This window comes from Triturus cristatus, chromosome 12, assembly GCF_964204655.1.
Source record: "Triturus cristatus chromosome 12, aTriCri1.1, whole genome shotgun sequence".
Classification (NCBI taxonomy): Eukaryota; Metazoa; Chordata; class Amphibia; order Caudata; family Salamandridae; genus Triturus; species Triturus cristatus.
In genome coordinates, this window is record NC_140595.1 from 233,376,818 (window position 1) to 233,403,425 (window position 26,608).

Consider the following 26,608-nt stretch of genomic DNA (forward strand, 5'->3'; position numbering starts at 1 on the left):
TTTAAGCGCATCACACAAGTATTTACGTCGTTTCTAAGCGCAGTACAGGACTGTTGGCTCTATTATCTAGTTTCACGGTACTGAATTTAACAACCAGGCTACATTCAAAGGTGAGACGGTTTTGCTAACATCCGATAGGATGACGAAAAAGTTAGCCGAAGAGGTCATCTGTGAGTCATCTTCCCAGTAAGACACTTCATTAATACATGCCATCAACCAACTCCACTGTGAAGGCCTTTTCCTTGCGTCACCTAAGTATATATATGTTCGTTTGATTTGGTGAACATTAAACCATAAAAAAAAACCTCAAAAATACATATACAAACAACCACTCCATCATAAACATATAAATCACCATGAGGGAAACATACAATTATTCAAATATATATCATCTTGTATATGAATAATGAGAATACGTGATTGGTAAATAGTAACAAGCAGGGTCGAACTGGGACAAAAATTTGACCGGTACACCAAAATAAAAGTGGCCCGGATTAGCGTGCAAGAGAGATTGGAAAAAGTGGCCCACATTTGCAAATCAGAGCAGTGTTGAACTTGTAAAGACATACTGTATGGGTATTTTGCGGGGAGGGAGGGGGACTGCATGTGTTTGTGTTGCAGTCTAATGCTTGTGACAACAATATCATTGAAATCAACAGGAACAACAAGCATTTGCAATGCAATAGGTCTCGCATTTGCGAGAGTTGGTGCTATTGGCATTGTAAATGACAATGCCTTTTATTCATTTGTTTTGAAAACCTGCAAGCGGCGCATAAACATGCACTTTGTATGCATAGTCCTTGCTTACGAGAAGCAAGGCTTGTAGTAAAGGAGACTGCCAGCCTTGCTTCTCATAAGCAAGGACTATAAGTACAAAGTGCTTGTTTAGGCACAGCTTGCAGGTTTTCAAACGCATAAATAAAAGGCATTGTCATTTACAATGCCAATAGCCCCAACTCTCGCAAATGCGAGACCTATTGCATTGCAAATGCTTGTTTTTAATGCCACTATCCCTATCCCTGAGTACTGTACCATCATTTCTTGTGCGGCTTGTGTTGCATACTTTTCTGAAAATTTTAAACAGAATAATTGTGATAATGGTGCAGAAGGTCGTGAGGTGATGCAGAGATGGAAACCCCTTCCACTGGATATTACTATTGACGAGGTTCTCTTGACTTTGCATTCTAGTGCTGCAGGGCGGGCCCCTGGACTTGAGGGGGGCCAGTAGATACTTTTAAATCTCTTATTGAATTATGGAGGCCTATTCTTACAAAGTTCAACATAGCTGCTGTTGATATGATCCCAGCCTTCTGGGCTACTTCCATTATTGCACCAATCTTCAAAAAGGGTGACAAATCAGACCCTAAAACTATCGTCCTATTTCGATCCTGGATCTCTTGGGCAAAGTGATGAATAGAATCCTATTGATGAAGCTGGAAGAAGGTACAAGAATACTGTATTTCATCACCAGCCCAGTTTGGTTTCAGAGAGGGCCTAGGAACCTTTGATCAATGTGACAATTTGGACTTGTTGATAGATATATACGTCAAGGCTGTGTTTTGGCCCCTTTACTATTTTATCTTTTCATTAATTGGGTGCATATATTTCTGCAGTATTTGCAAGCTGATATTCCCTGTGCTGCTGGTTGTTATATACCAGTGTTGTCATATGTGGACGACGCTGTTTTGCTGTCTAGGATCCCGGTTGACTTACAGAGATTGATAAGTGCCTTTGGGGAGTTCATGTCTTCTAAAGAAAAAAAAAATCATCTTCTTGGTGTTATATATAGCGCAAACTAGACCCTAAGTTATCAGAGTGCTTTACGTAAGTACCAGCTGCATTACAGACGACAAATTCATTATTATGTTAGGCAAGGGGAGATTAAGTGGCGTGTCCAGAATCACAGGATGTTGAGCGTCCCTGCCGAAGGTCAAACCCAGTTCCTCAGCTCCGGGGTCGACCGCTCATAAACATTTACTGTGATTTCTGGGCATAAACATAAAAAATGCAGAACCTTCTTTATTGATAACACTGAATAGCTATTGTAAATTCCTTTTGTTATTTGGGGGGGTTTGAATAACGGGAAATGGTTCTTGCACACAACAGATATTAAATGCTAAAGCCAAATTGAGTAGAAATTCAAATGAGATTTTTAGGTCCTCATCTAAGTTAGGTAGCCGACCCATTAGAGAAATAGTGGCTCTATATAAGGTTAGAGAGGTGGCAGTGGCTACTTATTGTGGCTGGCCTGTGGGCTCCTAGTACAGAACTGCAAGTGGAGTGAAATAGTTATATTATTATGCCTTCTTGTTCCTCCCTCTACTGCAATAGAACACCAGGAGGTTGGCCTACTGTATCTGGAGGACATACTTTTGGTAATACCTTTGCTATTATGGTTCTCCAGATGGGTAGAAGAGGAAACCAGCTTTACCAAATCAATCATCCTTGATTGTCTAAACCTAGGTAACGTTTCACAAATATGTGGGCTAGCATATATTGACTCTTCCTTCAGGCGAGGACATTGGTTTTTTAAACTTTCTTATCCTGCAACTGCCTTGGAGGAGCTGATTGACCATATTTGAAGGCGCGACTTTGTTACGGGGGTGCAATCGCTGTTGGGACTGCGAGGACCAGTGTGCTTTGCCGGACCATTGCTCGCCGCACCTGGGTCCTCTTCCCGGCTCCGCCTCTCCCGGCTACATAACGCCTCGCGGCCCCCGCTTCGCGGGAGACGCTCGCAGGCGAGGACATTGGTTTTTTAAACTTTCTTATCCTGCAACTGCCTTGGAGGAGCTGATTGACCATATTTGAAGGCGCGACTTTGTTACGGGGGTGCAATCGCTGTTGGGACTGCGAGGACCAGTGTGCTTTGCCGAACCATTGCTCGCCGCACCTGGGTCCTCTTCCCGGCTCCGCCTCTCCCGGCTACATAACGCCTCGCGGCCCCCGCTTCGCGGGAGCCGCTCGCAGGCGAGGACATTGTTTTTTTAAACTTTCTTATCCTGCAACTGCCTTGGAGGAGCTGATTCACCATATTTGAAGGCGCGACTTTGTTACGGGGGTGCAATCGCTGTTGGGACTGCGAGGACCAGTGTGCTTTGCCGGACCATTGCTCGCCGCACCTGGGTCCTCTTCCCAGCTCCGCCTTCTCCATACGTCCATATAAGTCACGCACACCTTCGCGTAGCGGGACGCGTGCGGGGCGCAGTCCGGGGCGATGGCCGGGCAAAGGTACGGGCCCGTTTGTGGCCGTTCGTGGCCAGTAGTGGCCGGGCCGGGCCCCCGCTCTAACTTCTGTTATTCCAGATTCACTCCCCAGAGCTTGTCTTCATTGATATTCCATTGTGCCTTATTTGTCCACTCGATGCTTAGTCGTCAGTGCTTTATTGTTTTTAGCACAGTGTCAATGTTAACTGTGAGTTAGTTTCTGTATCGTGTTGTGTGGTTAGGGGCCCCGGTCATTTCATTTTATTGTCGCTATTGCTTCCACTGCCTTAGTTCAAGCTTCGATTGATGATGACTTCACTAAGGTCAGGAAGGAAGATTGCTCAGGACTGTATTGGGGGCACCGTTACTGGGACTCTTGATAATTTCATTACTAGAGCAGTGCGTGTCCTTGAACACGAAATTATCCTAACGGAAAAAAGATTGTCCCTGGATCAAACAGCCAAGAGATCGTCTCTTGGTAAAATAATGACCGTTCCTTCCCCAGAGCCCAGGCCGTCTACACTAGAAAAAGCTTTGGTACACAGCACAGCGTCTGGGGGGTTGGATACGATAAATCTTAGTGCTTTGGATACTACCCCCGACAGTATATCTATTCTAGAGCCAAGACCTTCTGTTGTACAACCTTGCCTTAATCTTCCCTCGCTTCCCATTGCACCACCTTCCTATGTCAATGTGGTTAATGGAAGTATCCCCCAGCCCACCAAAGGGAAAAGAAAACGTGCGGGTGTGCTTACTAAGGGTAGACGTGCTAAAGTGCCTAAAATTCCTAAAGCAGCTATTCCACCTAAAACGTTCGACCAATCGTTATCCTGTAGTATTCCCCAAACCATTCCCAGTCCTGTGCATAATAATATTCCTTCCTGCCAGCCTGGTGATAATTTACCATCCAACGGTATTCTGGAGTCCATTGAACAAATGCTAAAATCTCTCTTATTACCGATTTACGAGAGACTCAAGCAACTTCTGGTCTCCATTGAGAAACTGGAAACACATGTGATTGTAAACAAGACTCTTTTGGATAAAACTTCAGTAATTTTGCCAACCCCTAACATTTCACCATCAACAGGCTTGGCCGTTAATGCTAAAACTATTTCAACTGGCACTGATTCCTCCATTATGGTTAGTAATCCTCCCAATCCCCCTGCACAAAGAACCCCCGTTAACATACCTACTCTGGACCCTGTAGGGGTAGCTGTCCATTCCTCTCTTGGTGATCGCAGGACCAACCAGTTGGCCATAAAAGTTCCTAATAATGTGGTCAATAATATTGTAGGGCAATCTGAGTCCAAGCGTGATGGTTTGTTTTTTAAACGCCCCTGTATCAATCTCCCAACCGAGTCACTGCCCTATACCGTTATTTTGGCTGGTGTTCCAGAGATTTCTCAGAGCAAGATAGAATCCCATAGTGAGCTCAAGAACAAGGTGATTCATTGGCTTAACGGTAACAGGCCTCTGCCTCCTGGCCTTCGTGCTGAAATTTTGTTCGTACGAAGGGTGAGTTGGCTAGGCCTCAAACCCAAGAATGTAGAGGGTGACTGCATAGTCATAAATTTCAGGGACCCTAGAGTTGTGAGGCATATTTGCCGTAATTCTAATAACATGAGCTCTAGTGGCATACTTACCGTGGATCTGAGTTTTTTCTTTCCCTTTGCCCCTTGTGAAATGCGCTATAACCCACCAGCTGGATGGGAAAAGGTTAATAGAGGCCATCGCTGTCCACCCAGAATGGACTTCAATTTACCATTGTTCAATCACTTTGCCCCGTTGAATAACATGGAAGGGGTAGACTGACTAACTAATACCAATCCTAATCAGGGCTGTGTGAGTGGTTTTGTAATTGGCCCTGGTAGCTTTGTTTGCCCGGGGAATGTAACTAGTAGCAGTTCCACGGAGAGGCCCATGTGCAATGAAGGCAAGTGTCTTAATACTGCATGCACTGCCCCCATATGCTCCCTGACATTCTTGACACCCCTCTGTTAGTCCTGGATTGTCCCGTAAACTCTCAGGGTATAAATTTTGTAAGCCCCCTACCTACACATCGAGAGTTGGCACTACATTCTTGCATGCCTGGCAGTGACAGATTAAAATCTTTGCAGGCATATCTGTGATTCAGCCTGCTCTTTTGGTTTCGTTCCAGGCCCAAATATCAGTTGTTATTGACAAACCCCCTCTCCTTACTCTGGTTTCGTGGAACATTGCTGGCCTAAGGAGTAAAATTGTAATAGAAGAGTGGTGCACATGGGTAGAAAATTATGATATACTGGTGTTCCTGGAAACTTGGACAGTGGACCCAGTATATTTCCCTGGCTTCATTAACTTTTATAAAGGGGCCCTAAGCGGGACTAGGGGTCGTGCCTCGGGTGGTCTCTGTATCTGGGTCAGGCAATCCCTCAAGTACAGTCTTTCCGAACTGGTTATTGATAGTCCAGACCTTTTGATAATTTTGTTACTTTATAATGATGACCCTGATATCATGATTATAAATGTCTACAACAGGGGCCTACCAGGCGGGAGAGGTTCCAACACCTTCCTAAAATTAGATGGGTTCCTGGAAGCAGCTAACCCCAATATTAATGTGATAACTGCGGGGGATTTGAACTGTTGTTTTGAACCTCTGAACACAGCCTGGGATTCGCTCACCATGGAAGTGGATGTTAACTGGAATATCCGCCCCCCCTTGACCTTCCACCAATCAAGAAGTGGACAGAATCCGCCATTCAGTGGATGAGTCTGTGTATGGGGCGGGGCTTTAGGGCAGCTAATGGGCGGACCAACTCCGATAAAAATGGCTGCGACACTTTTGCCGATGGTCGTCGGCGTAGCAGAATTGACTACGCCCTTGTTAAAGTGGAGTTTTGGTCCACCCTAAACGACATGGTGGTTTTGGATCGCCCCGAGAGTGACCACAATCCCCTAGTACTGAGCCTCTTGCTTAGTGCAGTTAGCAGAAACGATCCTACCAAGTCTGTTACTGCAGACGCCCTCCTAACTAACAATCTTCGGAGAGTTTGTTGGGATAGGGTTGCCATTGATAGCGCTGTACTCTCTGAAATTAGCTCGAAAGTCTCAGGCGCGCTGGAAGCTTTTTCCACCCTCCAAACCCACGAAGCTGTCATTGGGGAGACCATGCGTATCCACGAAAATTTGTTTTTGGGTCTCAAGGCTCTTTTTTCTAAACCGGGTAAGGTACAAAAACCTACCCTACCCAAGCGTAGTCACTGGTATAATAAAGTGTGCCGTGAATTTTATGGCAAATTAAAAATTGCTATTAAATCCAAAAATTTGGATAATATCCGTTCCACCAGGAGTAATTACAGGAAGGCCAAAGTGTTGGCAAAACAAGACTGGGACAACGAACACTGGCGTGATCTTCTGGTCGCCAGTAAGGAAAAAAATCTGACCAAGTTCTGGCATATTGTGAAGTGGGGCAACTCTATGAGCTCGCAGATCCCCTCAAATCATGTCCCCCCGGAAATCTGGGTGTTGCATTTTGAGTCGCAGTTTTCCGACACCAACTCGGCTGTTGAGACTAATTCATTAATCCCCCGAGATATGTCCTTCCTTCAAAATTTCTCGTTTGACTGTAAAGAAGTCGAGATGGCTTTAAGCAAGATCCCCAGTGGTAAGGCCCCGGGCATCGATTGTGTCCCGGCGGACCTTTTTAAATCAGATTTTAGCAACTGGGTGCCATATATAGCATTCTTGGCTACTGCTCTAGCTAAGGGGGCGGCTATTCCCGAATCATGGAAAGGTGCCGAGATATTGCCCATCTTTAAGAAGGGTGATCGCTCGTGCCTTGGGAATTATCGCCCGATCAGCTTAATTGACTCGATTCAAAAAATCATTGCTAGGATGATTTTGGCAAGAATCCAGTCTTGGATTGAGCAGGAGGACATTATTTCACCGTTGCAGGCCGGGTTCAGACCAAGCGTTAGTACCATTGACCAGGTCTTTAGGTTTCAACTGATCGTTTGGAAAACGGTTTACCTCTGCGGCGGGACTTTACACGCCGCTTTCGTTGACCTTCGATCAGCCTTTGACCTAGTTCCAAGGACCAAATTATGGGAGGTGTTAGCTGGCTTAGGGATGCCAATTGAACTTTTGAACATCGTCATTAGGCTTCACGAAGATAATTTTGCTCAAGTTCGTTGGGGGAAACAAGGACATGTCTCTGACCAATTTAAAGTAAATAGGGGTGTCAGGCAAGGGTGCGTCCTAGCGCCAACTCTCTTTTTGTTATTCATTAATAGAGTTGTGCAGTATTTTTTATCTATTTCAACTGACGCCCCCTCTTTGGGTGGAACTAAGATCCCACTGCTCATGTTTGCTGATGACACCCTCCTACTGTCACAGACCCAGATGGGGTTACAGAGGGCCCTGAATGAATTTGATAAATTCTGCCTCGACCATGACCTGCAAGTTAATGTCTCCAAAACCAAGTATATGGTTTTTAATAAAGGAAGAAGCTTGGCGGGTCATGTTACAATGAACCAAGAAACACTCGAATGTACAAACGTTATGACCTATCTGGGGGTCGCTCTTGAGAATAAACTGAGCTGGAAACCGCAAATTGATATTCTATCTCTCAAATTTGCCCAGCTTTCCGGGTGTTTGGTAAAAGAGCTAAAACAGTCCCAGATAAAAAGGAGAGGCCCCGCCATTAAGATTTATAACTTCAGGATCAGCTCTGTGATTATCTATGGTGCAGAACTCTGGGGTTTTGCGGATCTTTCGCTTTTGGTCAAGGCGCAAAACAAATTCCTGAGGAATCTCACTGGCCTTCCCATCTCAAGCCCAATGAAACCACTTTTATTGGATCTTGGATGTCGCTCTTTTGACGATGTTGCCCGGTTTAAACCTTTGGCCTTCTGGAGAAGACTATGGACCACTCCGGAACTAGCCCCATATGCGAAGGCATTTTTGGATGTTCGTTCCATATTGGGTTCTGGCAATATAGTTTGGTTTAAACAAGTTGGTTCGTTACTAGAATCTATGGGATTGGGAAACTTATGGTCCGACCCCGCTAATAGCCCCTTCCCATCTAAACAACTATTTAAAGGTCTTTACTGGTCCCTGGTCCAACAGAAGCAGTTTTCGCATATATCAGCAGAATCATTGACGGGCAGGTTTCTTGAGCAAAAAGATGTCCCATATTTGGAAGATTATTGGGACACCATTTGTAGGCCCAGCGACAGGAAACTTTACAATCAATTTAGGGTTGGTACCCTACCTACTAAACTGTTCACCAAAAGTTGGAAGGGAGAGGTGAGCGATTCCTGCCGCTGGTGCTCAGATTGTGTTGAATCTGTTGGTCACATATTTTTTGTTTGCCCGGCCTACGCAGCCCCCTGAACAAAATGGCTCAAACCCATATGTCGAAATTTGGGTACCAGAGTGGGGCTTGTGGCGTTAAGAATATTAAGATCCGACACTAGTAATTGTATTGTAATTGCTGTGGCCAAATTTCTGGGTTGGGCCTGGATTATTAGAAACAGGACAGAATTGGTACCCAGCACTGTATCTTTCACTGCTTTTGTTTAGTTTTTATCATTGAAATGTCTTCCTTTTTTATTGTATGGAACATTCCTTTTTATTGTATTGTCTTTTATGATGAATATAATCGATAATAAAGACTTGATGATGATGATGATGACTCTTCCTTTAGTAAATTGTTTTAATTGTCCAAATGGTTCACATATTTTAGCATTTGTATGGCTGTTTTGAACTAACCGAATAAATGTTATGACTCGAATTGGAATAAAGAGGTATTCCACAACGAATAGGATTTGAGAGTTAGAGATTTGCACCCTTTTTGAAGTGGAAAGAGACCAGAAAGGAAGGACAGCATGAATTAATGGGAAAAACAAAAGATGTAGTAACAGAAATAAAGAGGAGTAACAGGTAGCAAGAGCTGAAGATATGCATTTGGGAAAGATGGCCAACATTGTACACAAATGCACTTAGAAGAAAGACTATTTAAACAAAATAAGGTTTCTTCTCTATTGTACTAAAAATATTATACCAAAATCGTTTAATTCAAGAATGTTATATTTTTCTTTTATTTCCATGAAGTGCTCCTAAGCCTATAGTGGTGTGAGCCGATTGTCTTTATTTTCAACATATCTAAGTTATGATTTCAAAGTGATTGATTGTGCTCTGCTGGGAGACACAACGTTAGTCTACCACAAGGGTGTCCTGAATCAGTGATTTAACAAACCCTGCTTCAATTGAATATCTAAGCTTGGCCAGCATCTAGCTATCTTTTATGTAGATCCTGAAGGAGCAGCCAAGATGCTGCATATCTTTCACAGAAGAACAGCATGGGTCCAAGGTACTTAGTTGTGCTTACTGTATCACTAAATATTGCTGTAGTATACAGTCATTCTTATGAATTTTATATTTTAAGCATTGCATACCACAAAGATATTGAAAGAGAAGATGTGTTGTATTAAATTGGAAGTTAAAGGCGGGGTTCTAGACTGAAGGTAAATGCAAAATAATGTCATGCCATTCTGTGAATTGTGAATTTCTGTCTGCTTTTTCAACAGGTGATAGGATTGCTCATCCTGAAGTGCTGTCCAGGCTTAATAGAGAGGGACATCAATATCAAATGAATCTTCTGGACAGCCAAGAAATAGAAATAAATGACGGTTTTAACACAGGTGAGAAAGATTTAGTTTATTTATGTTGCCACAGTCAGGATTTCACCTTCAAGCTAGACAAGTCAGGGAGCTTGTTGACAAATGCAGGGTGTGGGGTCCTGTACCAATGAAAAGTGAATTCTGCTTACAGGCTATGGGTGTCTTATGATAGTTTTGTATTTTATAGGAGGTGTATAGAGAAGGACTTGAAAAAATATAAACAAGGAATTCCACAAACGTGCTCCCCGAGCTCTCACTCTTTTTCACCTGTGCTGCTTTCCTTTTTATTTGGGTATTGTTATCAGACTGGTGTAGCCAGGTCTGAGTTTGTGTCCTACTTTGCAGGAATACTGAATGTATTGAGTTAGAAAGTTTCATCTTCTTTGAATTATCAGACTATAGTACACCGGATGCTGGATGTGCTGTGTGTGCTGCTGTACTCAGAAGGCCAGAATTCCCTCCTGTCAGATGGAGGAGAAGTTGCACCAACGCACTACATAGTGCCCCATTTTTACTCCTGCTGTGTTGGCTGCTGGACTCCTAAGGCCGCAATTCCTTCCTATCAGGTGTAGGAGGTGTGGCACCAATACGCTACATAGAGCACCATTCACTCCTCCTGCGCTGTTGGTGCTGAGTGGGCTGCTGGACTCCGAATCCCAGAAGTTCCTGCTGTCAGGTGAAGGGGGCAAGGTGCTCACAGGATGTGCCCAGGCGAAGACTGGGCCAAGAGTGGACCTGTTTGTGCCTGTTAGAGCCCAGAGGATGTTGGGCTTGTCCAGTACTCTTCGCACTTTACTCTGGTACTTTAAGAAAAATGGGCTAAGGGAAACTGACAACCCCCGCCACTGAAAAATCAGGTTCTAAGACTAACACTTTAGCATAACTTTTATCTGGAGCGATGGAGGTGTTAAATAAACAGATCAGCAACAGGGAGGCAAGAACCGAAGCCACCGGCCATGACACTAATGTTAATACTGTGTTCCAGGATGCAGAAGTTTTGTCTGCTACCTCTAATGGTCCGAAGGCCAATTGGGGAGGGCATTAAAGACATGAAAGAGGGATTTCATGCGTTATCAGCAAGCCTCTCTCAATCGCAGCCATCACCTGCTCTGTCTGGCAACCCAATCCCCTTTAAGAAACTAAAGACTGGCAGCATTAAGGGCCCCTTGACCCCATACTATTACTTCCATTGACTAGACCCAAGGTTTGAATGAAAGGGAGAGAGCAGGTACCATTTTGAATGCTGACTTATTGGCCCTGCAAAAGGGGCATCTGGAAGCAATGCTTGAGGCTCTAGAAGCATGGCTAAGATAACTTATAGACAAATTAAGTATTTGCCCGACTGCTTTATAAACCCAAGTTACATCCTGTTTAGGTGCTGTTAAAAATCTGCAGCAGGTGCCTCTTGCCCCCCCTTAATGCAAACTTGGGGTCTGTTACTAGGGATACATCTTGTTGGCAGAAAGGCACTCAAAAGAATATATCATCTAGGTTGGTAGCTCAGGACCTTTCGGTCTCAGTTCGGGAGAATGAGCCGTGGGGGGGGGGGGGGCTTGGGGGGGGGGAAGAAGAGCAGAGAAACAACTTTAAGGAAGTGTCTTATCCAAGGCCAATCTCAATTGACTCTGGTGTATCTGTGACTTCAAATAGAAGTCACTTGAACCACTTGGATCTTCCTTCCATGGCTACTTCCTATGTACTAGCCCTAAGGAGAGTCACGCTTCTTGTCCAAGGTTATAGAGGGAACTGGACTGACCTCAAGAACAAGGCTTTGCACTGGCTGGGGCAAAAGGTGGGGCATTCTAGTGATCTATATAATGACATTCTAATGGTGCAGCGTGTTGACTGGGTGTGGAATAAGGAAAAATCGTGTCTGGGGGACTGTGTAGGTTGACACTTTAGATCTGTTAATTTGGTAGTGTTGGTCTTAAGAAGGCTAAATTCTTTAGTCGTAATACCCTCGGAGATCACTGTGGTCCCATTGTGCTTCCTTTCCAAATCTCAGGATTGCATTCCAAATTACAAGGGGATCAATCCTTCTTTCACGCAGCAAATTGCTTTTCTTGTCTAAGTGTGCGTCTGATTGCCCAGAATGACTTTTTCGGCCTATGACACAATTGACACCCGCAACGTGAATGCAGTGCCGGGACTGGGTTTGGCTTGTGGGATGGTCCCCGACATGTCTCCACTATTAATCTCAGTGCTAGAGAGAAGTACCATTGCACCAAGGAGGGCATCCTTAGTCAATCATAATATGTCTACCCCAGTGGCTTGTTTTTATAGAAGGGATTGACACAATCTGTAAGATAGTGGCGGGAACCCCACTGGCAATTTTCAGGCCAAGTTGGGTTTTCTTTACTGCAATGCGGAGCGCTTGAAAAATAAAATTACTAGTGAACACTGGTGAAATTTATTTACAGGGTATGTGAACCTCTGATTTCAGAAGAGGTGGGTCATAAAACCCTCTCATTTTAATGGGTATATATTACTTTTCATTTGCCTGCAGTACTTCAAATTCAGGCTGAGCCAAAAGAGGGCTGTTGCTTCATATATCTACCCTGGTACAGGGGCATGTTTACAAATACCTGGTTGGTGACCCCTATCATCAAATATTGGGTTTAGAGAATGCTAGGGGCACCTGCGTTGTGTTTGCCATTGTTCATAATAATGATTTTAGCTCAGAGAAACGATGTTTTATATAGCCTGAATAAAGATATACATTCATTACAACACAAGGAGGACCATGAATTTAAGCTGCTTTGGAGAGGAGATCTTAACACACATTTATGACAATTTCCAGCTAAAGAAATATGTGAGTTTTGAGATGCACAGAATAATGGGCAACGTTGTGTTATAATTGAGGGCTATTGAAGCATGATTAAACAGTTTTTAGTCAAGCACAATATTTTATATGCTAATGAAGTGAGTGGACCTATAGTCCCATTTACCAAAACCTACAAAGGAAGAGGGGGGGGGAGCACTATAGATTTAATTTTGGTGTCAGACAATTTAAGTTATTATGGCCAGAACATTAACATCCATGGAAAATGTTTAAGTGACCAGCTCTCACAAAGTGTAGAGTTAAATCCTATTTTACGGGGGGGGGCACAGATTATGCACCAATAAGTCATCAATAAGCTCAAGTTGATTAGTAATAATGACTCAATCATTATGTAGGACAGGGATAGCCCAGAAATGTTTCTCTGTTAATTAGTTCGGGCCAACAAATGCAATATTGATATCTGTTTAGATGAGAATGCTAAAGAAAGGGGTATTAAATTAACATTTGTTAAAATATCAAGATATGAAAAGGAAGAACCTTCGAGGTTTCCCACTGGGAGGGGCATACAGCCTAGAGGTTGGTTTGATGATACTTGTACTAAGGCTCATGCTGTGTTGAATGTGGCTTTCGAAAAACATGAGGTTTGGTAATCGGGGAAATCAGCATTGTTGTTCTTACCCCCTCTTAATGCCGGTTAGATCGTAGAGTCTTGTGGCTGATGCAATTGTTAAACATCCCAGTGCTAAGGCTCCAGGATGGGTTTCTGTCAAATCTCTTCAAGGTCAGTGTTGAGCTCTGGGGTCCTCTTTAATGCTTTTGAGACCATTTGTGAACCAGGAAACTTGGACACCAGGTCTGAGTTATTAATCATACAAAATAAAGGTAACCACAGTGACCCTAGCTGCTACGGTCAAGGTTTAGAGGAGAATCTAGGCAGCTTAGAGGGGTGGGCGCAGAGAAACGTCATATTTTGGCAGACATCCAATATTGATTCTGGAGAGGCATTGAGGATCAGTAAGTACAGGGTAACAAAAAAGGGCCAATTTATTTAACATTTATGGGCCTACTGAGTACTTTTCACTGCGTTTCACATGTGGCACTAGATGGAGGATATGGGAGTGGGCGTTTCAATCTTGAACAAAACTAAGGACATCTACTCTGGGTCATCTGCCAGGGTGAGTTTCAGTATTGACAAGGAATATTTCGACATTCCAAATAGTCAGGGCATGAGGCATTGGTAGCAACAACTTACAAAAGGTGTTTGTGAAGGCATACCCCAGATTGGCCATCAGCCCATCCCCGCCATTATATATGCAGATGATTCTGTCCTTATGACCCGCACTCCCAAAGCCCGAGACTATTCAACACATATTTTGTTACTTATTTGGGAGATCTGGACTCAGGTTAATTTGTGTAAGTCACTTGTCATTATTTGCCAGGCCACTACATGTGCAGCTCACCGCTTTAGTGGCAGTGATTTTCAGTTAAATCAGACAAACTAATTTTTTTTACCTGCCAATAATATTTAACTGAGCCAGTACATTGAAACAATAGCTCAATTAATTAATTGAAAAATTTACAAAGGCTACATCTGCACTCTTTGCCTTTTCTTCTAGCTTGGGCTTGAACATAGGAAGGAACTTTGTACAATATACTGAGCTAAGTGTATTTCCGTAGCAATTTATATAGTGTGGATATGCAACATGTTAATGTGAACAAGCTGCAGATGTCAGACAATGCATAGCGAAGAAGATTTCCATCAGTTCCTACCAGTTGCATGTCCACTAAATGCTACACTTAATTGGGGATGACCCATGTTGTAGATCTCATAAGGCTACAACCCTTTCTTTTGTGGCAAGCATTTCAATAAAATCAGAGCCATAGCTGAAGAAACATGACTTGACTGGGCCGGCCATCTATCTTGGCTGAGGAATATTAAGATCGTGTCTGATAAGCTCGAAAGACCGCAATTTTTCGATAGCCTGGAATCCTTGCCTCAGTTTAGTGAGGTAGAACTCAGGCACCCGTGCCTTCAGTATTTCAAAGTGGAGACACAGTCTTTAGCCAGACATAAAATGAGTTACTTGGCATGCTCGACCCTTTCAGTACAAGCGGGCTTTTAGTCGTATCTAGCCTTGATCACTAGTAGTCAACAAAGATGTATATTATCAAGCTTTAGATTAAATATGGTATACCCCAAGTAACGTTTTTCCACTGCTATGATTGGTTGAGAGTTTTAGTCAATTGTCCATGTGATAATATTTCGTAATAAGGCATAGTGCACTGTATGTTTCCTGGAAAAGAATGGATCTAAGGGCTGCCCCCTGATCAATTCTTGTCAACCGTTTTTTAAAGACAATGGTATCTGTATTTCTTATGATATTACTTCCCTTAATACCTCTTGTCTTGTGCTCATAAAATATTCAGGGAGAAAAATAGATGTCCAATCTTACTACAGGTTCAGTTATTGTTCTTTTTCCCATGGCACAATCACCTGCCCTCAGTATTTATTTTTATTTAGGGTGTTTTGTAGAGCACTGCAAACAAGTTATCCGTGACCTCAAAGAGCTTAATTGACATCCCTTCTCAGGTATTTTTGCCTGTCTTTGACAGTGCTGTTTTCCCTTAACAGAAATTTCCTATTTTATCTGATAACACTCTACCATCGCCCTATACCAGACCTCTTTTTTCATCAATCCATCAACAACCAATAGCATTTTTAATATAACGTTCATCCCACACTTCTATTTATAGTGCTTTCAAAACTAGATGTTACTACTGTTCAATTTGAGTACTCCATTCATCGACCTCGCAAAGATGAACAGTGGAATCTGTGTTGCCAGGATCTGGAACTTGTGATCTTCAGATTGTACCAGTTTTCAACAGCAAGCCTTAACCCACTAAGCCATTTAGCAAATTTACTGATTTCACCTTTACCCTTTTTAACCCAGTATTCCAAGGACACAAGCAAAACTTCTGTTTTTACCATTTAGCTCATGGTCCGATTGCCTACTTTCCCTCTGTCCCAGGATTTTCAGACACCCTGTAATTATGTTCCTTATAGTCCATTATTTGGGTGGCTTTATATTTCTTGTTAGCCTCATTTCTCTTAGACCCTCTTGTATTTTTTCTATTAACACTGCTTTTCCCCTTTCCCCAAGGTTTCCCATTTCATCCCTACTGCTGTGCCCTTGTGCAATACCACACTGCTTGTACCTCAATCCATCCCTAAAAAAAATCTGCAAGTCTCTCCTGTTACCCACAGGGCCATGTCCAGCCAGGCCTCCGTCTCGTGTCCGTCTTGCCTGCTGGTTCTTTCACCACTAAACAGCTGCAGTGTCCTTTCCCTCTCCCTTTATCCTGCTTGCCCTCTCAGCTCCACCTCATTGCCAGCTACGTGTTTCATGAACATCCACTTACTGATGCCATCATTACACTGCTGAAATAGCCACTTTTAGACGTGCTCTGTCCTGTCCTATATGCATCAGCCTCAGTCGTCCATGACCAGCCCTTGCACTCTGTTATGCAATTAGCCGATCACCTCAGCTGCATTCCTGCACCTGATACACAACCATCTCTCGGATGCAATTGCTGCCTTGTTTTTACCTTATCTTTTATGCCACCGACCTCTCGCTTCAGTCATGATGCCTTTCCTGTTCCTGCTGATCGCTGACCTGTTGCCCTGGCTTTTTTCCACTGACGCTCAGTTTACACCCATTAACATTGTGGCGTCTTTAAAATCATATTTGCAAGTGTGTGATCTTCATTAGAAGTTTGAAATAGATATGTTGGCTTACAATATAATTCTTTTATCATCTTGCCATCAGTGCACCTGCCCCATTAAGTAGCTTCTACATTTCCAAGAAAATGTAGGTTTATTCAAGGGCTATGTATAAAGTGAGAATAATGGATTGACCACATCCAGAAGTGCATAAAGTTCGGAGAGTGCCTTTAACCTTATGACGAGAACTGAAGAAGGAATTGGATGAACTATGTGGTTTGGGTATCATAGAATCCATAGAGAGTTCTGACTGGGTAGCTTCAATTGTTTTGGCTCGTAAAGCTAATGCATCTATTCGTATGTGTGTGAATCTTCAAGACTTAAATGATCAGGTTTTTTTAATGTTTTTTTTTTATTTGTTTATTGGCATTTTCAAACAAGAAAAGCAACAGGACGCATTTCAAGTCATAATATAATCAATATCGTTTGATAAGTATACAGTTTGAATGCCTAACCGCAAAACATAACAAAACAGTCAGGAAGCAATACATTCTCATTCAGAGTCAAATTACAACCTTAGGCACGAACTGGGTCACAGGTGCATCGCATCACTATGGCACATGGAATATTTTCATACAGGATCCCACTGACGGGCATTTCATAGGTATCTGGTCGGCATAGCCCTCCAAGGTATCCACCTACTACTCCATCCACACCTGTACAGTCCTTGCTAGTGTAAACCCCAAGTGTCTGCAGGGGTAGAGGAGGGTGCGCTACCAGCTTGTATTGCTTCCAGCCAATCCAGAAAGGGGCCCCATATTTTGTTGGGGCGAGAGGCCATTTGCATTAGCTCCCAAAAGGTACTCAGTTGAGTATGGCTAAAAGTAACATCTTTTATCAATGCTTTGCTCGTGGGAGCCCATCTATCCCCGCAATGTATGGCTACTCTTTGTTTGGCAAGCAGAAGTAACATGGTGTGTAATTTATGATTCTCAGGCTTAGTGTGTTTGACATATCCCAACAGTCCGATGAGCGGTTGTGGCTCCCTTGAGATCCTCAGGATCTCCTGTAATTTGCTAAATATGTCCGCCCAAAAGGCCGCCACAGGTGGGCAGCTCCAGGACATGTGGAGGAAAGTAGCGGGACGTAACCACATCTCCAGCAGCTCTCATCAGGCCTGATCCCCATGCGATGCAGCTGAGAGGGGCTCCTATGAAACCTATGTAAAAATTTTAAATTAATCAGTTTCAGCTTGGAGTTTGGTGAGAGCATTAGGAGTTGGTTACAGCAGAAGGTCCAGATTTCGTCCATGATCAAGTTGTCTAGATCTAAATTCCAACTGTGCTGGGCACTAGACAGAATCACTGGTGCGGTGGATTGCATGGAATTATACAATCATGTGATCAGTTTGCATGGAGATATCCGGGGCTCCCAGTCCTCCCTGCACGATGAAGAGTGTAGGCAGCTCCCAGGAGAAGCACGCCTGCCTCTCGGCCCATACCATCGAGATCAGCGGATAGTGTTAAAGAAGGACCGGGTGAGCGGAATTGGGATATTCACAAAAAGATATACAAATTTAGGCAAAACAACCATTTTGGCTACGACTATCCTACTAGCAAGGGATAGTGGTAACCGAGACCACAGCTTTGCCTTTTCTTCCAGCCAGGAGATCCCGCGCCCATAGTTTAAGTTCCAAATTTCCTGATCAATGCCAAATTAGGTCAGCTCCCTAAGCAACGGATTTAGATTAGTTTCAGGGTCTGAAATGTACAGTGTCATATCATCCGCGTATAAAGAAATAAGAAGTCCTCTAGTACTAAATCCCAGTCACCTTGCTGCATGATGTTGGTGTAACCAAGCAGCTATTGGCTCCATCTCAATAGCAAAGAGGAGAGGGGAAATGGGGCAGCCCTGACGAGTGCCACGGGATATATAAAAAGGGTCTGATATGAGTCCATTCATGAACAGTCCAGTTGAGGAGGCTGTGTAAAGCAGCTTTATTAATGCTATAAAGGTCGGACTTATGCCCATTCTTTCTAGGATAGTGAAAAGGTATGGCCACTCCAGCGAGTCAAATGCTTTAGTCGCATCAAGGAATGCCACTAGTGCCTTCACTTTGGGAGTCAAATAATGCAGCACCGTAAAAAATGTGCGGAGGTTGTGGGATCTGCACAGGATAAACCCGGATTGATCAGGTCTCGCAATTTAAGGGAGCAGAGGTTGCAGTCTGTTAGCCATAAATTTGGCACATATCTTAGCTTCGATATTTATCAGGAAAAGAATCTTATCTCGTGACTTGGTTTACCAGGTTTCGGTATAGTCTGAATTATCGCCTCTCCCATCGACGGAGGGAGTATTCCAGACGTCTTAGCCTCCTCAAACACTGGAAGGAGCTGGGGTACCAGTAAGTCAGCATATGCCTTATAAAAGCAGGTTGTCAAGCTGTCGGATCCTGGAGCCTTGTCCGCAGGTAGACTGCTAATTACCTGCAGAATATCATGGGATGTGAAGGGCTCATCTAAGTATTCTCTATGAGCCCTCCTGAGCCACAGAAATTCGATAGACTCAAGGAATGATTGAAGCTCCTCCTGTACCGTCTGATGAGTGGCGGTGTATAGTTTAGTATAGAATTTGGTAAAGCAGTCCATGACTCCCTGAGGACCTCTGACTGCTGTTAAATCCTCACCAGCTATCTCAGATATGTAAGTGACTGTCTGTGGTTTTTTGAGGATGTTAGCTAGGGTTTTTCCAGGTCTGTCTCCCTCCCTGTATTGCCTTGCTAGAGTATATTTGCCCAGAATTTGTACCTCCCAACGGGCCTCCTCATCAAATTCAATGAATAACTCTTTAATTGACAGTAAGAGTGCCGGGTCCTCTAGCATAGTATGTTGTATCCAGTTCCCTGATGCAAGTCTCTAGAGCCTTCAATGTGCTTCTGATAGCTTTGAGCATCCCGGGTTGACGTGAAATTCATTTCCCCCTAATAACCACTTTGAATGCCTCCCATAACGTTGCATGCGTGGAGACCGACCTAGCATTTGTGTCAAAATACTTTTGTATATCTCCTCCCTGAAGGCATAGTCTAGCAGGGCGGTAGGGGCTAGTCTCCAGCTAAACATCTTATGCGGTGCATTTGGGAATGTTAGTTGTAGGAGACACGGGGCATGGTCAGACAGTATTCTGGAGAGATGTGTGATGTCTATGGTCCATGTCGCAATGTCCCGGGAAACCAACCAGTAATCCAACCTGAACCAGGCTCCATGAAGTGCTGATATGCAAGTTCCCTCTGCCACCCCCAGGTTTCTCAGCCTCCAAATGTCGATCAGAGCACTATCCTCTAGTATGGTGTGTAGAGCATCCTTAGAGTTGGAGTGCAGGTCGCGAGCGCTGCCCTTTCTATCCAAAGTATCATTTAGCACCACAATAAATTCGCCTCCCAATATTATGGTGTCACAACCAGTAATTTGCATTTTGGCCCACACATTACGAAAGAATTTGGGGCAGTCGACATTGGGTCCATATACTGCTGCAATTATCATCTTCACTCCCCCAAGAGCCCGCAAAGAATCACAAATCGACCTTCATGGTCCATCTGCGAGTCTATAGTCTTCCAGTCAATTCCTTGCTGAATCACTATCGCCACCCCTTTCGCATAGTTAGAGTAGATGGAGGATAAGGTGTGACCCCAATGTTTGATGTGTAATTTAAGGGAAGAGGTGCTGTTGAAGTGTGTCTCTTGGAGCATACAGATGTCGATGTGATGCCTGCTTAAGTAAGAGTGGACTAATCGGAATTTGCGACGATCATTTAGTCCCCAGACATTCCAAGTTAGGAATCTGTATTCAGTCATCCTTGCCTGAGGCATGTGTAGCTAGTGCCCAACTTTAGAAAGAGAATTGCATAGAAAGGCCAGGCAACCCCATGTGTCCATATGGTGTCACACCCACTGATTTGTATCTTGGCCCACAAAGTACAAAAGAATTCAGGGCAATCAACCTTCGGTCCATAAACTGCCTCATGGATCACCTCCACCCGTCCCAATACCCCACAAAAAATCACAAAGCGGCCTTCAGGGCCTATCTGTGGATCTACAGTTTTCCAGGCTGGCCCTTGCCGAAGCGCTATCGCCACCTCTCTCGCATAACGAGAATAAATGGAGAAGAAGGTATGATCCCAATAGTTGTTGTGCAATGTAAGGTGAGATGTGCTATTCAAGTATGCTTCTTGGATCATACAAATGTCAATACGATGTCTGCATAGGAGAGAGTGTACTTGTCTGGTTTGCCTTTGATCGTTTAAGCCCTAGACGTTCCAAGATAAGAACCTGTAGTCAGTCATCTCCATCTGGGGCGTGTGTATGTAGTACCTAGTTCTGGGAAGATCAATGCAGAGGGTGCCCCGTTTGCCCCGTGTGCCAATATCTTTAAAACAGCTAATCTTTGTGAGTGCCATGCTAGTCTGGTCTGAAGACTGCGATTCAATGCATCATATAGCTCTGTATGAAAAGCTGTCCTGACAAACTTACCCAACATATCAACGCCCTCCCTCCCCCTGCCCACACCAACCCCTCAATCAGGTTGAGTAAGACATCCCCCGTAGTGAAATACAAATCAGTGTGCCCCAGATAAACGGCTGGAAGCAAAACTTGGAAACTCTCCCCGAAGGCGTGGGTGGACCAGCAAACAGCCCTGCCAAGAGGCGGGGTGGCCGAGAACAGTACAGGAAACCAACGGCAGGATTCCCAGAAATTATCAAATCATACCAACAGTGTATCTAAATATCAGTACTATTCACCCACATAAATCCAAGACATAATAAATTCAAAGGCCTCTCAGGACTGAACATGCATTGGCAATCAGTTATACACAGTGTTCAGTCATTGTCACTGAGGTGCTCGCAGGAGCTCAGAGTTTTCAGAACCTTGGCATATGCATAAGTATATTCTGTCTCCGGACCTATGCGGAATCAATAACAGTCGGCTGTGGAAAACATAGTGCTCAGCAACTGTTGCAAACAATCAGTCATTATCACTGAGGTCATTAGCAGGGCTCCCATTATCTATGGATTTAGCAGTTTGTTTTCTTCTGCCCACATGCCTGGCAAACTTCATAGCTGACTTAGAGTCGGTAAAGAAATGGGCAGTGCCATTGTGTGTGACTTTCAATTTAGCTGGGTACAGTAAACTGTACGGGATCTCTGCTGACAGGAGCAGGCGTTTGACTAGGATAAATTCTCGCTGCACTGCTTGGACTGTAGGTGTGAAGTCCTGGAAAAATGCAATGGTGCTACTTTTGTGTTGAATAGTCCCACGTTCCCTGGCCAGGCGCAGAACAAGATCCCGATCTCTGCAATTCAGCAGACGGGCCAGAATCGGTCGAGGAGTGGATCCTACCGGAAGTGTAGGCCCTAATGTTCGATGGGCCCGCTCAACGATAAAAACCGGCGATAGGTCAGGCCTGAACAAGTTGCACAGAAGATCCTCCACGTAGGTGTCCATTTTGGAAATGGCTGTCGTTTCCGGAAGGCCCGTTATACGAATGTTGTTTAGTCTTGACTGGGCTTCCAAATCATCATTTCTTATCGGGGTTAAGACTTTGTCCATTTGCAATAGCTGCTCTTTGGCCTCTACCTGGAAGTCATGCGCATCTGAGGAGCGATTTTTGAGTTGATCCAGCCTTGATTCATGCGTATCTACCCTTTTCCTGACCTGGTCGAGTTGTGAGGTAAGTACGTCTAATTTGTTGTCGATGATCTTTAGGCTGGACCTCATTTCCAGCAAGAGTGCGTGGAGATCCTCATCTCTATCGTTCGCAGGTGCTGTAGAGGGGTTGACGCCTTCCCCCTCAGTGCCAGAGTCCGCCAGCCGTGTAAGTCTCTTATTTTCAAATGACAACTTTGACTGTTTAGCATCAGTCTTACCCATGACTGTGGGCAGATGTTGTTCTTGCCTCTCTCTGGTTTGTAACACCAAGGCTCTGCACAGCGCGACGTGTAGGGTACAGAGCGACCAGTAAGATCAGCCTCGGCAATTTGGAAAGTGACAGAGATCCCTGCCCTGAGATTAAAGGACACTTCCACTTGTTCGTGGCACCAGTTGCGGAGGGTAACAAAAGCAGTTCACAGGCAAAGGGGGTGATATGTACAATGGGGATGTAGCCACCAGGCTGATAGTCAGGGGGCCTCGACACAGCCAGCAGACAGGTAGGGTAGCTAATGCAGAGGTAACCGCATTCACCCGGTCTTGCTATTGGATCTTCTGTAAAAAAGCACTTATGTGTGTGCAGACCGGGTATTGATGAAGGCTATGATGGCCTTTCCGAAGCGGGCAGCCGTGCTTGACAGAACCCAGTTCATTCAGCGCTCAAAGCGGGATTGTGTCCTGGTTTGCTCCGTGTCCCGGGCTCCGGCGAATTTGTCCCCAGATCGCGTTAATGGCTTGAGCTGGTATGGGGCCTGGGGAGCCAAGCCCGCATCAAGAAAGACCAGTCAGACTCCCTTGCGGTGTACGCTGCTGGAGTCGGCACAGGGGAGAGGCCAGCGCCTGCCACGGGGTACACGGCAGGCATGTCCTAATCCTCTCGGCCTCCCTTGTACCTTCTCTCAGCGCAATGACTGGCTCCTCAACTGAGGCGCGCCGGCCGCCACAGGGTGCCGTCCTGGCAACTTTGGCCACCGCGCCTTCCCTAACTGACTCGATCTCCACCGCGGCGCCACCCGAGCAGCCGCGCCGCCTCTCCTCGCTGCAAGATGGCGGCCCCTTCTGCCACGGGTATCGGAGCAGCAACGTCCTGGTCAAATGCAGACTGCAGCTCAGGGGAATATCGGTGGGGTCTCTCGTGGGGGCCACATCGCCGGCAGCTGCAGACCGAGGGTCCCCACCCACAGGAATCAGCAGCAACTCTGCCCAAGGCAGACACCGCAGCGGCCCTGGGCCCTCAGTTGTCCCGCCGGGCCTGACACAGTGCTCTGTTGGTGTAGTATTCAGTGGCCCATTTGCCAGAAAGAAGCCGAAATCATGCTCTCTATCACATCAGGCACAGGTATTTCGCAAATTCAAGCACCGTTGGTCATTTTATGTGCGGATTATGACAGGATTAAGTCTCGGCCGGCAGAGCATACTCAGAGAGCGGCCATCTTGCTGCGCAGCGAGACCACACCAATGATCTGACATAGGTTGATTGTTACCCTCTTCCAAATATCACTTCTATTTTATCCACACTTAAGGGGGGTAAGGTTCCCAGTTTGCTCGATATGGGCTTAGCATACTACCAGATCAACCTGCATCCTGAGTCGTGACATTATACTTCCTGCATAACCCCTGAAGGATTAAATCAATTCAGGCACATGCCCTTCGGGCTAGAGTCGGCTTTGGCCATATTTCAAAGGCTGGTGAGAAGCCTGTTTAAAAATATAGAAGGCGTGACTGTCTTCCAGGACGATGTGTTAGTCTTGTATTAGTCTTTAGAAAAGATCAGATGCAACATGATGATAGATTACATCGGGTGCATTCCATTTTAAAAGTAGAGGGGTGACGATCAGTGGAGAAAAATGTAAATTCAACACTCCCATCATTGATTATTTAGGCTATCAATTGTTGGCCAAGGGTGTCAAACCTCTACATTTCACTGTGTACACCTGCGTATATCTATACAACATGTTTCCGGGACTGGTGTTACTGCAGGGCAGTTTGCAGACATGTTAGAGGCATAAAGAAAAGTGAGATTGTTGAGGTAAACAGACTTCTAATAGTCCTTCTGCTAGATAGGTACAAATAAAACAGAGAAAAAGAAAAGTAGGCAGTCTCAGTTCTGTAGTAGGGGATCTCTGTGTATAGTCATAATCTATGAATAGTCCCGCCCATGTGCGGGGACCCCGGAGCAATCAAAATATCTCTTAAGCTGTCCTGCATTTGCAAACCTGCAAAGACACTTAAGAGACAGACAAAATAATACAGCCTAATAACAATATGGCTGCACTGGCCAGCACTTCCTCTGAAGTGAACACAAAAGCCAAAATAAAGTTTAAATGTCATTTTTATTCACATCTGACATGTTCCTTTATTGTATCACACTCCCTTCACCAAAATCCCTTTAAACAATAGAGAGGAAGGGGTGGACAGACAAGCCCTATAGGCTGTCATTATGTGTCTGCTAAAAGGATACCGTGCCTTTAAGGAACTCTCCAGAGACCCCCGGTATCCCAGGATGCACAGCCAAAGCAAGTTACTTTCAGTTCTTTTTTCCAGCTCCTGCTAGCAGGACCCGGGAGCATTGAGCTCTACCCTTTTGGGTGGATGTTTTGGACTAAAATTGGTTTTTTGAAGATAAAAGTTTGTTCGTTCGACGTCTAGAGCCTTTCTCTGCTGCATCCTGTAGTTTGGTGCAGTTTGACCCACTCTATTTTAATTAACATGGCTTTATTTGATAAATGCCCTGAGTGTGGGATGAAAATGGCCAAGACGGACCCACATGATGTCTGTATTCTCTGCTTATCATCTTCACATGTCCCCGCTGCATGTGACATCTGGAAGGCCTTCTCCAAGAGGACCCTGAGGGACAGAGAGAAGATTCGCCTTCAGGGACAGGAGAAGCAGAGAACAGGTGGGACCTCTGGGCATGGAGAATCTCCTTCCCCATCCTCTGCCCATGCTTCAGCCACTGGAGGGACCTCCGGGCAGAAAGAGGAGCAGAAATGACGCCTACCGGCTGGAAAATCCCGTTCGACGTCGAGGGCGACGGCGAGAGGTACAGCACCGGTGTGTTCGCCGTCGATCCAGGGCTCTGGATCTTGGCGTCCTCGACGTTCGACGTCGAGAGAGGGGCCGGCGAGACCTAGGACTAGGTCGCCGTCGAAGACTTCACAGTCGACGTCGACACACCATCGACGTCGTACTGCGCCCCGCGGACACTACCGCTCGCCGTCGAGACGAGCCCGCTCGTCTCCTTCGCCGTCGACTCATGGATCGACGTCGACGACATCGACGCAGAGACACCGGCGAAGGCCGTCGAGACGAAGGAGATCGCCGTCGAGGCGAAGGAGATCGCCGACGTCGAGGAAAGACAGGGGACGCCGTTCGACGTCGAGGGGACGCCGTTTGCGTTCAACGGCGAGGAGAAGCCGTACGAGGTCGACGCACAGTTCGACATCGAGGACGAGATCACCTGGTAACACTTCTTCAGTGATTACGATCTCCAGTCGTGGATCTAGGAGAGGAGGACGCTCTCCCTCGTTCACTTCAGCCTCTTCACGGGGTTGACCCGCAAAGAAGAGAAAGGGGGACGTAAGTCCGGACAGAGCTAGTCTGGGTTCTCCTGCAAGGGGTGATGGACGGAGTGAGCCTCCAATGGACCCCCGGCCACTGCCCCCTCAGCCGCGGCCTCAGAAGACTCCTACGCCGCCTCCTCCTCCTCCTCCTCCTCTTCCTCCTCCTCCACCGGACCCCCTGCTCCCTGTGGCGCCTCCTAAGCAACCTACGCCACCTCCGCTACCACCACCTCCGGTGCCACAGCTCCCGCCTTCTCCGTGGCTACCAGTGGCTCCTAAGACCCCACGCAGACTGAGATCATGCTCTAGATCTCGCCGGCGGTCACGGAGCAGACACAGATCATCCACTCACACAAGGCATGGACGACGGAGGTATAGATCTCGATCCAGAGGCTCGAGGTATACGGACTCGTCTGGCACTGGACGGCTTTCCCCCACGTTATCGGAAACACCGCCTACTAGAATCTCGCCAGTGGATGATATTGCCACTTTCCAAGATGTACTGATGAGAGGGGCGGCAAAATTGGGAATCTCAGTGACAGTACCAGTTCCCCCTACCTCTGTGATATTTGAGACATTACACAAGGCGCATCTATCACGCCCCCTCCTCCCTCTGGTTCCAGGTCTGGAGGAACCAGCCATGGAGGTCTTCTTGACACCAGCCGTGGTGAAGTCTGCTCCTTCAAGGTTGCAGAAGAAGTACAGGGCCCCTGATTCGGACCCGGCGTTCCTCAGGGTGGACCCTCCCCCGGACTCTGTCATTGTGGTTGCGGCTAGGAAACAACATTCCACGTCGCCCTCTTCAACAGCTCCTCCGGATAAGGAGAGTCGCAAGATGGACTCCTTGGGGAGGAGAATGTGCTCTACGTCGGCCATGACTATGAAGGCTGCTAGCGCCTCCGCTCTGCTGGGTCGCTATGACCGATCGTTATGGGACTCCCTGCAACAGTTTGCTGACTCCCTGCCTAGGGA

The 26,608-nt window shown here is 45.6% G+C and overlaps 1 protein-coding gene across 1 annotated transcript in view; it reads left to right on the forward strand.

The window, feature by feature from the left end:
* The window catches only part of LOC146775775 (uncharacterized), a 314,322-nt gene that overhangs the window by 116,881 nt on the left and 170,833 nt on the right, over positions 1-26,608 (forward strand). Inside the window, exon 4 of the mRNA XM_085636909.1 lies at positions 9,777-9,890. Coding sequence (XP_085493035.1) covers positions 9,777-9,890 — 114 coding nt within the window. The remainder of the gene's footprint in view (positions 1-9,776; positions 9,891-26,608) is intronic.